This window comes from Notamacropus eugenii, chromosome 2 (assembly GCF_028372415.1).
Source record: "Notamacropus eugenii isolate mMacEug1 chromosome 2, mMacEug1.pri_v2, whole genome shotgun sequence".
NCBI classification, from domain to species: domain Eukaryota; kingdom Metazoa; phylum Chordata; class Mammalia; order Diprotodontia; family Macropodidae; genus Notamacropus; species Notamacropus eugenii.
Window position 1 is genome coordinate 404430994 of NC_092873.1, and position 15674 is coordinate 404446667.

The 15674-nt window shown below is 34.4% G+C and overlaps 1 protein-coding gene across 14 annotated transcripts in view; it reads right to left on the reverse strand.

The window, feature by feature from the left end:
- AKT3 (AKT serine/threonine kinase 3) overlaps nt 1-15674 on the reverse strand; it is a 428671-nt gene that overhangs the window by 66240 nt on the left and 346757 nt on the right. For all 14 annotated transcript variants that reach the window (XM_072647619.1, XM_072647620.1, XM_072647616.1 and 11 more), the window contains one exon: nt 6261-6383. In XM_072647619.1, coding sequence (XP_072503720.1) covers nt 6261-6383 — 123 coding nt within the window. The remainder of the gene's footprint in view (nt 1-6260; nt 6384-15674) is intronic.

The following is a 15674-nucleotide window of genomic DNA, read 5'->3' on the forward strand; positions in this document are numbered from 1 at the left end:
GAACCTGAGTCTTCCCAACTCCAAGTTCTGCATTCTATCCACTGTCCCACCTTGCTGCCTCAACTAACTTCTTTTGTATTATGCTTAGTTCATAACTCGATACAACTAAGAGTGTAATAATATATTGATTAGGTAAAAGTGAGATAATTTTTTTTATTAATTTCAGTATCTTATCAATCTGATCAATTTATTTGTAACTCACTATCTCTCTTTAGTAAATGTAGTCTGTCTTAGGAAGGGCTGTGGTTTTTATGCTTATTTTAACTGTCTATATCAGTCTTTAGCGTTAGACTCATGATTGCAAGGGATAAGATTTTATGTTATAAATAAGGACTATAATCAACTATCAGCATTATTTAGGGGTTTATTATTTATTCTTCATGTTTTCTTTGAGTAGTCATGAGGAGGGAATCTTTGCCTTTTAGGGCTTTTATAAGCAATAATAATGGATGTTATCAGTTGAGTTATGGTATTGTTGGATTTTATGACTGAGTTTAAAGACAAAGTCATGAGAAAGTTATTCTAAAATATTCTCTTCCCTACTCTTACCTCCCCCCCCATTCTTTTTGTTGACTATCATATCAGGTTGGGACAAAGAGGCTATTTATGTGTACATCTGTGCTTCTGTTGATACCTAAAACTGAAAATAATGAGATTGAAAATAAAACAGAAAAATTTTGTCACTGATATGTGTGAGTACCCTAATAAGGAGTTAACTGGTACATCTCATTCATAAGATTTTTAGGCATAATCCTACTATATTCAAAAAGTTATTGGTGTCTGTTGAAATTCTGATTAATCATTCAACTGCTATCATGTGGGGGTTAAGAGTTATACAGTTTGGGAAGAACATTATTAAAGCAACATCAATAAATGGCTTCCCTCATTCAGCCTCTCTTCATTTTAGCTGCAAAATATATGGTAAGAAGGTAGAAATTTATGAAAGTAAATACAAGGCAAAGAATTGTGGTATCTGAATTCTCCAGCAGAGAAGATAAAATTACAGCATGACTGCTATAATTAGGAAAGAGGGGAGAGAGAGGAAATCATGCTCTAAGCCTCAGTTTTGGGGACCCAGATATCCCTACTTACGTGTTTCTAGGACTTGAAAATCCTTCCTGCAATTAACAAAAGTCCCAATTACAGGTGTTGGCTCTAACTATAAAAGTCATATAGTCAAGTAATGTCAGAGATAGAAAAGAACTTAGAATCAATTTTTGACAAGCAATGGCCATGGCCCCAAAGATTGGAAAATCAACACAAATATAAATTTCAGTTAGGTTTTTAGGTCAATGTTACTTTTTATAACTTCTTATAAAAATAAATCCTATGATTCTTCTGAAGAAGCTATCTGATTTATGAAAGTGCTACTGTTAAGATTTTCTTTTCTTCTATATGTTATTCACAGTTATTATAATGGAATCAATACCTGTGTATAGAATAAGGTTTAAGCAAATACGCTCTTTATTAAAAATGTTTTATTATAAACAATACTGAACAACAATGCAACGAATTAAACGTGTTTTATAACTATTTATATATAAATGATTTCAATGAATAAATTAGGGTAATAACTTTTTAAACCATTGTATATTGAAATCTATATCTGGATTCTTTTATCCATTTTCATTCATTTTTCTTTTATATCATTGTAGTTGGTATGGATTCTTTTCTGCTGATTCTCCTTTTTTATTTAGAATTATTTCAAAAAAGTGTTTCTAGATTTCTATACATTTCTAAAGCTTCTGATATTAACCACATTATTGTATCTGGTTGTATTAATGCACCATAATGCATTTAACCATTTCCTTACTGTTGAACATTTAGGTTGCTTCAAGTTACTACTTTTTAGGTAACTACAAATTATGCTAGGATGACACTTTCAGGGTATATATTTCCAACAGGGAATCATTGGATCAAAGTTTATGGTTACTTGCTCATTGTTATCAATTGCCAGACTATTCTCTAAATAATTCTAACAATTCACAATCCTACAAGAAGGTGAACAAGCTTTATGTCTGCCCAAATCCTGCTGACATTTACTGATTCTGATTAATTTTTTTTTTTGACAATCTGAAGGCTATGAGGTTGTATCTCAAAGGTTTATATCTCTTTAGTTATTAGTCAGGTTGAACATCTTTTCATATGATTAGTAACCATGGACTCTTCCTTCCCTGTCATTTCCCCTCCATGATGATTCCATTCTTACATTTTCTGAAAGTATTTAAAGTTTATCACCTGGCTGGAATTCAGTAAAGTATACAGTTTAAGCCCTAGGTCTAAATCCATTTCCTGCCAAATTGCTAACCAATTTTCCCAAGTGCATTTATTAAATATTGAACTATTTTCTCTATTTTTATTTTTTTATGTTTTTCAAACACTGATGTTCTATATACATTTGGTTGTATATTTTGTGAATTTTCATATGAATTTTCACATATTATTTAATATATTTTTGTGTGGTAAGCTATAGACTTGTTATTTCATTTTGCTATGGGAAAATTAAAGTGTAGGAATGGTCCACTGATGCAGATGGTTAGCCCCTTCCATGCTCATTGAAAGGTTAAGTGCCTTGCTTATTTAACTAATGGTACAGAGCTGCAATGTGTCAGAGACAAGACTTAAACCTTAAAGGTGATGTAAAAATAATGCATTATGCCAAGACAGTTACATCTATTTTCCTTTAAGAACTTGGGACTATTGTATAATAATTTTTTATTCCCTAATCATCTGTGTGTAAAACAACAAAATTTCAATGAATTCTCTGTTGGTAAACCCTGAGTGACTAAGAAATGTGAACTGTGGGTTCCACTGTGTTTTAGAAAATTCAGAACTTCATCTAGTTCTGTAAGTTCAGGGGAAATGGAGAACATCATCCAGTGATAAGTGATGGATTCGTAATCATAATTCTTGTTGTTCTGTTGTGTCTAACACTCTGTGACCCCACTTGGTGTTTCCTTGGCAAAGATTCTGGAGTGGTTTGCCATTTCCTTTTCTAAATCATTTTACAGATGAGGAAACTGAGGTAAACTAAGTTATTTGCTTGGGGTCATACAGCTAGTAAGTGTCTGAGGCTGGATTTGAACTTAGGTCTTCCTAACTCCAGGCCACAACACTCTATCCTCTATACATAGGCTATAACTGGTTTGAATTCTGGCCCCATCACTAGGAAAGTTCACAAGCTCTCTGGATCACAGTTTCCTTAGCTAAGAAAAGGAGTTGTACTCAAAGACCTCTGAGTACCTTTCAGCCTAAATCTGTGATCCCAAATAATTATTCTGAAGGGTATGTGTATAAGTACAGCTGTAGAGACAGTGTGTGTATATGTATATATGACATGTATATGTTTAGATACACATATACATCATATATACATACATATACATGCATACTTATATATATATATATACACACACACACATATATTCTATTTCTTAAGTGGACTTGCATACAGAACTAAAGTCTAAAGCAATCTAATCAAGAGAACATGGACAGAAGTTTACACAATGATGTTTCAAAACGATAACTACAGAATATTATTTTTAGTAAAGAGCTATAGTCCTGATTAAAGAATGATTAGCTGCATCAGAACACTGTAGGAAGATGGTGAAAAATCACAGAACACTAGGATACAGTTTACTTGATTTTTGTCCAAGCTTTGGATAAAGGATCTCATGATGTTCTTAGTGAAAAAATGAGATGTGGACCATACAGTAATACAGTAAGTTGGATTCAGCTCTGATCAAATGACCAAATTCATAGGGTATCATTAATGGTTTAAAGCCAATGTGGCAGGAAGTCTGCAGTGAAATACATTTCTTTATGTTGCTAGGTGATTTCACTGGGTTTAATGATCATCTCTATGTAGATGATTACTAAGCCAATACAACACAGAATCACAGAATTTGAGAGTTGGAAGGGAATTCAGTGACTATCTCTAGTCTCCACACAATATGTGTTTAGTATATACACAATAAGTAAAAATCAAATCTCTTCCTAGAAATTCCCCCTTCGAGGGGGAATTCACCATTTCTCAAGGTAGCTCATTCCATTTTTGGTCAGCTCTAATTATGAAGAAATTTTTTTCCTGACATTGAAACCTAAATTTGCTTCTTTACAACTTCTTCCCATTACTCTTGTTTCTGACATCCAAGGTCAAAATGAACAAATCTAAACCCTATTCTACATGATAACTTTTCAGATACTTGGACAGAACTACCACATCCCCCTAAGTCTTCTCTTCTTCAGGTTAAAAGATCATTAGTTCCTTCAACCAATTATCATATGACACAGACTTATGGTTGCTGGGTGAACTAGTGGACACATAATATGCATTTTAAAAAAGGCTTTCTTTCTTTCTTCTCTCCCTCTCTCTCTTCCTTCCTCCCTCCCCCCATTTTGGCACCCCCTCCACTGGATGTTAACATCTTTTAAAATTGTGATGCACAAAACTAAAGACGATACTCAGATGACTGAAATGAAAGGTATACCTCTCTTAATGCATCGCAAGACTAAATTAGCTTTTTTAGTTGCCACAAAACACTGCTTTCTCATGTTGAGCCTGCAGTTCACTGAAACCTCCGGATTTTTTAGATAAATTATTACCTAACCATGTCTCCCTATCCTGTACTTCTGAAGTTTATTTTTTGTACCCAAGTGCAAGAATTTACATTTCTATCTACTGAATTTCATCCTATCAGATTTAATGATCTAGCTTCTTTTTGCCTCTTGATTGTCATCGAATGTATTAGCTACTTCTGTCACATTAGTGTTATATGCAAATTTAAGCATTGTATCATCTCTGCCATTGTCCAAGTTGTTAATAAAAATTTTAAACATCACAGTGTCAAGCAAAAATATTTCACTGCAGACTTCCTGCCACATTGGCTTTAATCCGTTAATGATACACTATGAATTTGGTCATTCAATCAATGCTGAATCCAACTTACTGTATTACTGTATGGTCCACATCTCATTTTCTCACTAAGAATATCATGAGATCCTTTATCCAAAGCTCGGACAAAATCAAGTAAACTGTATCCTAGTGTTCTGTGATTTTTCACCATCTTCCTACAGTGTTCTGATGCAGCTAATCATTCTTTAATCAGGACTATAGCTCTTTACTAAAAATGATATTCTATAGTTATTGTTTTGGAACATCATTGTGTAAACTTCTATTTCCTTTTGCAGCTAACTATAGCTGCTATATGTATACACACACACACACACACACCTCTCTGTACCACCTTTATACTTGTTAGCTATTTCCCTCAGGTGTTGTCATCCAGTAATTAAAGGTGTGTGATATGAACACAACCAAAGAAAAACCCCAAAATGTTGAGACAGATTAATCGAGAAATATTGGTACTGGATACAGAATGAAATGATGGGAGCTTTTTACATGCACCTATGAGGGGATATTAAATTATACAACGTAAGAGTTCCTAAAAAGTTATAAGTGACTAATGCTTTGGTGAAGCAAATAAATCAGAATGTAATAAATGTACTGGAGAATTTTTTAATTGAAAGGAATTCTTTGGCATGTCATATTTAGCATAAATTATCACTACTTCATTTACCCATTTCTTTATAGTATAATAGAATATATGCTTTTAAATCAGTAGGCCTAGTTCATAAGGGTATTGGGAGAATAACTTTCACACATTCTAAAGGACTTTAATAAAGGTCCTCAAATGCTTATGAAGAAATAAATCATACTATACAGTATTATTAGTAACCAGATGTTTTTCAAATGTTAAAACGTTTGAAAAATTGAATATTCAAACTCTCAAAGGTCTTAGAACATCAAGAACTGTAAACTAAAACTAAAATTAAGATTGTATCCTAGTTTAACAACTTGATTTACAATAAATTTTTTTAATAAGATTTCATATGAAATCCTGAAATAAAACTAAATATCTTAAGGGTTTTACCTACCTATGAATTCAGTTAATTTTTAGGCCAATGCCTAATATTATTTTTAATTATAAACATTTGTAGAAAAATTAAATTTTTTATATAGCTCATATAATTAAGAAATGTTTATTTGTACATCCAATACTCAGAAATACAGAAGGTACCTTCAGACTAGTGAATAAAATAGTGTGCTTTATGCTGTGAAGCACATTCTACAAGGCACAGTTATATCAAAACCAAATCTGTTTTTTTTCAAAACTGTGTAACTTTGTAATTACTTTGTGTTTGTCCCCATAGTCTCTGAAAAAACAAAATTTGATTACTTTTTTTTTTTTTTTTTTTACCTTGAGATCACGGTACACAATCTTTCCAGAATGTAGATAGTCCAAAGCAGAGACAATTTCTGCACCATAGAAGCGTGTGCGGTCCTCAGAGAACACCCGCTCTCTCGACAAATGGAAAAACAGCTGCAGGGTAAACAGCAGGGACAGGATTGTAATAATTACTGATTTAGTGGGGGAAATTAACACAAACATAAAACACCTCTCATCACCATATTGTGATGATAGATAGTGTACTCTCAGTGGACACTCAGCACTCTTAGACAGCAGCTGGCTTATCTTTTCCAGGTTTCCAAGGGGAGACTACGAGCTGTTAAATCAGCGTTTTAATCAATATACCAATCTTGTTTAAGGCATTCTGTTTGCTACCCATTTAACCTTCAGTTACCAGAGGAAAAAAGTGTATATCATCATCCTGTGTCCCTTAGTCTGTCCATCACAATTTCCTTTTTAGGATGAAGTACTGAGTCATATTATTAAAATAACAACATGAGTATGATTTTCAGCTAATTACTTAATTTACTTTTGTACTAAAGAGGAAAAAAAGTCCTGGTACTCATCTGGACACTGCTTAACAAATGAACTAGAACAATTCAAAAGTTTGTAATGCTATCAGTAAATAGACCCTCAATGACCTAGTCACTGTATTATAGCTAGAGATGATAAACCTCTCTTAAGTTGTGAATTAAGTAATTATAAAGCAATATAAAAGTTAGCACTTTGAAACTATGCCACTCTAAAAACATATTAACTAAAAACAAAGTTTTTTTAGAGTCAAATATGATTTAAATTTTTTCTACATAATGTCTGTGGCAGATCTGAGTCTTGCTTTATAGATAAGCAGGTTGTTCACTGATATGCATCAGAGTTCATTCATTTCCTTCTGTCTTTATACATGACATTAAACAACTTCAATAAAAATGAAAAATTCAGCTAATCATCCAGATGTTCTCAATTACTTGAAGATTTGATATCAGATAAAATATGTTATGATGATCTGATTCAATTTGATTTAATTCAATTAAGCAAGAATTTATTGATTGCTTGTTGATGTATGAGGCATTGAAGGAGATGCAAAGCCAAATAAGATATAGTCCTTACCTTCAGAGGGCTTATAAACTTTTTCATTCTCTTTTCATTGGACCATTTGATTTTATATAGACATATGAATAGGTAACATCTATATCTACGTTTTGTATTGGCAGGACTTTTAAGTAGGGAGAGTTAAGTGTCATGGTTTAATTTTAGGGGATACCAGGCTAGCATCACTTACTCAAAAAAAAAACCTGCCTCACTCATTATAATAGATTCATTCCTTTATGTTTTGAAATTTTTTTTGGGGGGGGTGTCTTTAAGATTTCTGTACAGTGATGAAAATAATCCTGAAAAAAATGACTGGTAAAAATGGCTTCAATCCTCATCCTAACTGCTTACCTTTGTACTTAAGGCTCTAGACAATCTGTCCTGAATCTGCCTTTCATCCATTCATTCAACAACCATTTACACTATGTACAAAGTAATAAGACAGAAGCTGAGAATAAAAAATGGCCCCTGTCCCCTTTTCCACTTTTATTTCTCTTTGCTTCCCTATATAAACTCCAAATTCCAATTAGACTGGTCTACTTACTATCCACAGAACATGTCCTGTATATTGTCTTCTCCCCAACACTGCTTTTTTTTTTTATTCCTCTCCCATTATATATCTGTCCACTGAATTTTTCCATTCTCAGTTCAAGTAACACCTCCTTCCACAAAGCCTCCACTAACACTCTTGCTCATTGAATTCTGAAGGTATATACCTGAAGGTATATACCAGGAAGGCAGGGAGTGGGGGAAATCCTGTAGTCTTGAGGCCCTATATACTTTGCCTATACCACTCATTCAACATTGACTATTTACCACTTGGGTTAGCTGAGATTTTGCATGCTTAGGTCTTTTCATCCATCATTTTTCCCATAAATTCTCTGAAGGGAGAAAATAATTTCTTGTACTTTTAATAAATCCTACAGGAAATATTCAGGCAGAACAGTAACCCTGAGGGTCTTGCCCTCACAGTTTAATTTTTTTATTTTTCTAATTAAAGGGTCCATCCCTTGACTACTTCTTAAAGAGGCCTATTCACTGAATGGGCATTACCTCATTCTAAATGAGGACCTGAAAAGGCCTTAGCCTAAAGGGCCAAGGTCTCCCATTGCTTCCCGGGCCACCTCCAGTCATCCTGATGAATATCTGGTCATTGGATCCAGATGGCTCAAGAGCAGAAAGTGAGGCTGATGACTTTGCACAGCCCTCCCTCACTCAAGTTAAAGTCAACTGAAAGTCATGTCATCAGTTTACTGATATCATGGTCCTCTTCAAAAATGAAGGACAAACATAACCTGTGAGTAGACCAAGCTGCCTGAATGGGGACCCAACTATCTGGGTAACTCAGCCCATCCTTTCCCTCTCCCTTTCCTTCTCTCCAAAGGAAGGTAAATTTTGGTAGCCAGAAGCTGCCTAGTTAACTGGGAGTTTACTGGCTAGATCTTTCTCTTTCTTTCTCTTTCCTTCCTTCCTTCCTTCCTTCCTTAAATCCAATTCACTCTGAAGTCCATAGACTGGACCATGACAGGTCTCTGACCAAGCTCCACTTAATGAATGATTTTTGGGCCCTCCTGGCTTAGAGTCATTATCAGTGATAACTGTTTCTCTTTGGAACAGCAACCCTGAGGGTCTTGTCCTCCCAGCTTGATTTTTTTTTTCTAATTAAAGAGGTCAACTGCAACTGCAACCCATATCATAATTTTACTGATGTCACGGTCCTCTTCAAAAATGAAGGACAAACACATAAGACAAGTGTGTTATAACAGAAATTGCACTGGGCTTGCCACCAGAAGACCTAGCTTTGAATATCACTACTCACATTTACTCTCTCTGTCTCTGGTAGTGTGAGGTTTTATTTAGCACAAATAAAAATGTGCAAAGGTTTTTAGTCATTTTCATCCCTTGGTCAAGTATGTGAATTGGTGATCTTGATGGCTTAGCTGAGTTAAGCTGTTCTCTCATCAATAACTTTAGGAGTTTTGGAGGAAACACTGTGAGCAATATCAGCACAGCAAGATTTGTTGCACGTTAAAAGAACTTCTAGCTTTCTGACACAGTGCACCAAATTTCCTGACTCCATTAGGTAACATGTTGTAAGCATAAGCAACATGGGATTTTTTGGTGTTTTTTTTTTCTGGACTTCAATTTCCTAAGTTCAGGATAAACTGTAAACTTCTGAAGGATTAATTTCCTTTGAACCCTAATAATTCACATCTATGCTGAGTCACACAGCCTTTTGAATCTGAGTCAAGCAGGGGCTGAGTCTTTGTTATATATACATTTTGCTTTGGGGGCTCACTTATGAGAAGGTCCTTTTGATTCCCTGGAGCAGAATCAGGGAGACATTTGTTAAGAGTCCCCTAACTACTCAGATGTTCATGCTCTTTCGATCTGTACGTAGTGGCTGTACGTAGATGGTGTACGTAGGTGGCTGTATTACTTTGTTCAGACTGCTGGAGCTGTCTGTTGAATCTCTGTGCCAATTTCTTTACTTGTATTTTCTATACTCACTTCTTTCTACTTATCTGTAATTAAAGTAAGATTGCTGACCTCTTTAAAGTTGTATTTCCTTTAGAAAAACAGAATAAAGAACCTATGCTAGGAGCCTACCTGTGTGCTGGGTGGTTGCTAATACACGTTTTGACTTCTTATTGCTTCTGTAACCAACACTGGGCATTAACATCTGGCCCTTGACATCATCTTCTCACCCACTGGTCAATGCCTCTAGGTATATACAAGTTTTACTTGACCTCAACACTTCAGTCTGACTGGAGTAAAGTAACTATATTGGTTCTCCTCCTAAATAATTTAGGCCTCGTGAGATATTGGCAAGCATGTTACTAGCAAAGAGATGGCCACCCCTCAGAAGGCAGTGCCAAGGAAAAATGAGAGAAGGAAAGACTTTCATTTTCTTACTATCCTTATGAGGGTCACTTCATCTCCAAAGGTCTCAGTACCCTCACCTTTAAAATGGAAATGATAACATCTGCCCTATGTAACTCACAGTTTTGATGAGATTAATCCAACAAATATTCTATAACTGACTACAACATACAAGACACTGTGCACTGACTGAGCTGGGATGAAGTGAGACAATGGATGCAAACCTCCACGCACAATAGCAGCTATTATCATTAAGCAGCATTCAATAAATATTTCTAGGATGAGCACTGCATAATAAAGGCATTATAGAAAAATTATGTTACAGTTATTATGAATTTGTATCTGGAAAAGGGACCTTTTCAAGAGGAGATATGTCTGATACTGCGTACAACAGTCACTACAGAAATAAAGGTAACTTTACAAGGCAATCAGGAAAGCTGGGAAGAAGTTTAAAGCAACTTCCCTGAAGAAGAAAAAAAAAGAAAAATAGTTTTCATATGGAAAGAAACTTTCCGACTAAAGAGAAGATCATACTCTGAGTGTTCTTTTTGTTGCTTCTACCTGTGGAAGGTACAAAAAGGCTAGAAAAAGAACCTGAATGAGTCATGCCCTTCCTTTAAATAGTCTCACAAGACAGGAAGGGTGAGGAAGGAAGTCAGTGACCAAGAAAAGTCACCAGCAAGGACTTTTGATGCTGAACTACCAAAGAACCCTGAAACCTTGCTAAAACTCCATGATAATTTTTACTCATAATTAAGAGTTTTAGTAAAAACTGGGGGGAAAAGGGTTCTGGTAAGACATGCGAGAAAACCAGGTTTAAATTAGGAATTTATAATTGGTGAGAAAATCAATTTTTTGTAAAAAGATAACTGTATTTCTTGAAATCTTTCTTTATTTGAGCATCCTATTCAAATATTTGTACTAAAAACTCATTAATTTTTGTGATCAATTATTTTAATAGTTATCTTCTTAACTTTTTTAAAGCCTAAAGACACTAAGTAAAAGTTAATTTTGAAAGTAAGTTGAAATGGGCCACAGGATAAGCCCTTGGGGCAGAGGGGACCATTACTTTGCAGACGAGGAAACCTGGATATGGTGAGGTCAAATGACCTTTTTTTCGGGGGAAGAGGGAGATATAAGCGTGAAAACTGGGCATCCATTTCTCACTCATGCTAGAAGTCCAACCAACCCTTCACAGGCTGGATCCTAATGATGACCTGTATTTATGCTTTAATCTACTCTTTTTTCACCGAGGCTGGTTCACCACCTGCACAGATAGACTGATGGGCCCTCTAGACTTGGAAGCTCACCATATCAGTGCCACAGCTTAGTATGGACCAATCTCATTGCAGCTGAGATATCTCAAACTCAAGCAATCCACCAGCCACAACTTTCCACAGTTGTATGGACTATAGGTATAGTTGACCACATCTGATTGATGTCAAATGACTTTTAGGAATCCACATAAATAGACAATGGCAGAGAGAGGTTCTTTTCCATAGAATATGCTATCAATATAAAAACCATGAACGTAACTAAAAGCATGCAAAATAATTTGAAAAATCCACTTAAACTATTTAGTTTGAAAGTAATTAGGCAAGACTGAAATTACATATTAAATATTTATTTGACATACACTACATTAAGAAGCAATAGTTGGCAGTGGCCAAAAAACCATAGCCCTGGAAAATTAATTTAAAATTTCAATGCCCTAGGCAACTCTCTAAGCATATATGTTACATAGAACTGCTACAAAAATTATAGTATACATTGGTAGAGAGAATTCTTATACAAGATAGTACTCATACCTATGAAATAAAAGGTCCAGACCAAACACACACACAGAGCAATATGAGTTCAAATAAAAATGAACTATATATCCAAAAACTATTGTAAGCACAGGCATAAACTAAATTCCATATAATATAAATGCTATATGCTAAAAAAAATGACAAATGTTTCTATATAATGAAAATTAGGACAGAAGTTCTGATTTTAAAATATTTGTATTGGAATCATCGTAGACCTGACACCCAAAAATATATTCAGTTCAAAAGAAAAAATGAGTCCACCTGGGATGTGTAACCAGATTTTCTCTTTAGAATTTTTAAGTTTCTTGCTTGCCTTAGTGTCTTCAACTATAAAATGGCAATATAATCACATCTACCTGACAGAGTTCTTGTGAGGATCAAATGAGATATTCATAAAAAGCATGTAGTACAGTGCCTGGCAAACAGTAGGTACTTCTTAATAAATACTCACTCCCTTCTCCATTCCTCAAGTATTCTGTTTGTTCTGAAGTGAAGTTAATAAACCATTGCTTGTTGTTCAGTCATTTCAGTCACGTCCAACTCTTCATGCAAATAAAAATGGTGAGCAAACTATTGTTTTTGGAAATCTGTTTATTTGATCATAAATCAGAATGTTCACTGTCACAATAAACTGCTATATTTAGAATATTAGTCTTGGTTCTTTTTAAGTGCAATACGATGTAGTGCATTTTATAACAAATATATATTTGTATTTCCCCAAATGTAGAATTGTTGAAAATTCTAATCTTAAGTTGATTTTCTTTTTGCAAATCTTTTGTAATAGCTTAATAGTCACTACCCAGAGAATTGCACAATATGTTTAATACAAGTCTCATTAATTTCAATGATTAGATTCATTATCATAATATTGATTGAGCTAGGATCTTGAGTATTCTAAAGACAACTAATTAATTAAGCAATAAGGCATGACAGTCTGTGCAATAATGCTGATTAACAAACCCCTGGGGTCCACAGAAGGACCCAAGGTGCAGTGGAACAGCTCTAATTCAACCTAAGGTGAAATGAATAAACAAGGCTATCCTGCATCGTTTCAATACTGTTACTCATTCAACAGAGTGAAAATTAAAATTATTTTTATGACTAATAAAAAGTCTTACAGTTTTATAATAACCCACTGTGATAATTCTCAAGATAATTCCAGAAAATAGTTTTTATTATCCATTCACTTTCTGACATACATTTTGCAAAGCAAAAATCAGTTGTCAATTCATCTAACTTTAAACTTTGTTTTTTAAAGCACAACTTCAGTGAGGAGAGTATAGGGAAGAATGTTGCATTTAGAGTTCAAATCTCTGCTGCTTAATATTGAGTTTGACCCTGATCAAGTGGTTGGCTTCTGTTGGCCACAATTTTGTGTAAAATGAAGGGACTAGATTAAATGACTTATAAAGTATTTTATATCTATAAAGCTATGAGTCTCTCATCCTACAGATAGGAAATACAGATACTGAATTGCTTACGAATTAAAAGTGCTTTGGGAATTAAAACAGGCCCTTAGGGAAGCTATGCGGGCATGTCAGGAGCCCTATATCAGATCTAAGGTCCTGAGCTAAAATGGATGCTTGGTAGGAACAATAGTTTCAAACAATGGTTTATACTGCCTCTACTGTTCTTTCTCAAGCCATGCAATGGCTCAAAAAGCAACAAGAGATACAATCTCTCCAAAATTAGCAATCCTACTCCTAGGATTATAACCATTGTCAATTTTTTTTCTTTTTTAATGGTGGAGGGCAGGAATGCAATTTACTATAATATAAACAAGTTCTACCACTTTAAACAGTGAAAAAAGTTCATAATTGATTTAAAATTCAAAGAATTTAAAAACATACTTGGCAAAGCAGTTATAACAGGCTCTGTATAACATAAAAAATAAATAATATTATAAGAGACAAGATTACTTCCTCAACCAAAAGGGAAAAAATATGAACAGAAGAAAAAATGTTATTAAGAAAGGAAGTAATACAAAATAGACTTTTCTGTATTTTTATTCACAAATCTTCAAAATTTCTAATAAATAGTTTAAATTACCAAAAAAAGAGAGAAGCTGAAAATCATTCCCATGACATTTTCAATAATGGATATTCTAAGTATTAGAAGTTTAGCCTTCTCCAGCCATGTCTCCAAGCGTACCCAAATGTATTCTTTGGATGGCAAATGAAAGTCCTAGAACTAAACAATTTCCCATCTGCCCCCAAATGTAGGTTAATTATAATTTGATCACAGACCTCTAGATAATACCTTCTATGATGGCCGTATCCCTTTTAACTCTCAATCATTTGGACCCTGAAGAGTCCCTAGTCAGCTTGCTCTATTATTCAGAAAATAAATTCCTAGTGTTCATTGCTTCTAGGGAAAAGGCAAACGCTAAGGGAAATTATGGATCACTGTGAAGATTCCTAATGGTACTGCTCCCTTTTGACATCTATATGCCCACCAAAAAGGGAGTCTGAGGCAAAGACCTTAGAAAGGCATTGACTGTCTTACTCCTATTGACCCTGAGCCTTCTATAAAAAAATGTTAAGTAGGCAGAAGGAACATGATAAACATTTTTACATCAGTGCTTTTCCTTCAACTTTCTCTCAATAAAACCAAATGTTTCAAAAGTACTGACTTCATTTAAAAGACTGATATTGAAGAGTATCACAGATATAAGCTTTAGCTACATAAGGCACAGTAAGCCCTCTTTCTCTAAAAGCAAGAATTGGAAGGAATTGAGAATAAGTATTAAAATGATCTTTTTTTTATTTTCAAGAATAAGGAGAAGAAACTGGAATTTTCTACTTAGAGATATTTCATTCTTTCTTTTTCTAGGTATTTTAAAAAGCTATCTCAGACTACAAGAAACACAATATTCTTGACTATGAGCTCCTTGAGGCAGCTCAATGAATCAATGGAACAGAAAATAGGGAAATGGAATCATTCCTGAAAAACAGGAAAAGCTCATAGTTATGTATAAGTTCTGTCTGCCTCAGTTTCTTTATCTGTAAAAACGGGAAGAATAATAATATCCACCTCCCAAGGGAGCCTTGTTGCAAGGAGAAAATGAGATATCTGTAAAATGCTTAGTACTGTGCTTGGGACACAGTAGGTGCTTATCAAATACATATTACTTTATGCCCCTCCCCTCTAAGGATGCAAATTGCAAACCATCTATGATTGAGTATGTTCTCCTATAATTTTGATATAGGGAGTCCATCTGATGTGTTGGAGGCCTTCTTTACATTATCCTAACATCATAAGGATGCCAGAGGAAAATTTTCATTGTCTATCTGTCATCCATTCCCCCCCATCATATGACAATGCCATATTCTTTTCCTGACACACATTTCCCTAAAGACATCTTTTATACCTGTTATCTCAAGTTCTTCATTGGTTATATGTTGTATCCTGAACGTATACTGAATATGCACCTCTCCATTGCTTCATGTCATATTGTTTTTGTGTTTACTGTTTAATTATGAAAAAAATATTTGATTCAATAGAGTAAAACATCGCTTTAAAAGCTCTTATACAACAGGATGTATATATCACCCATGTATTAAAGACAAAGTAACAAAAATAACCCTATTCAAAGACCCATTCATCATAAACATCCAGCAAGGCATAACACAAGAATATT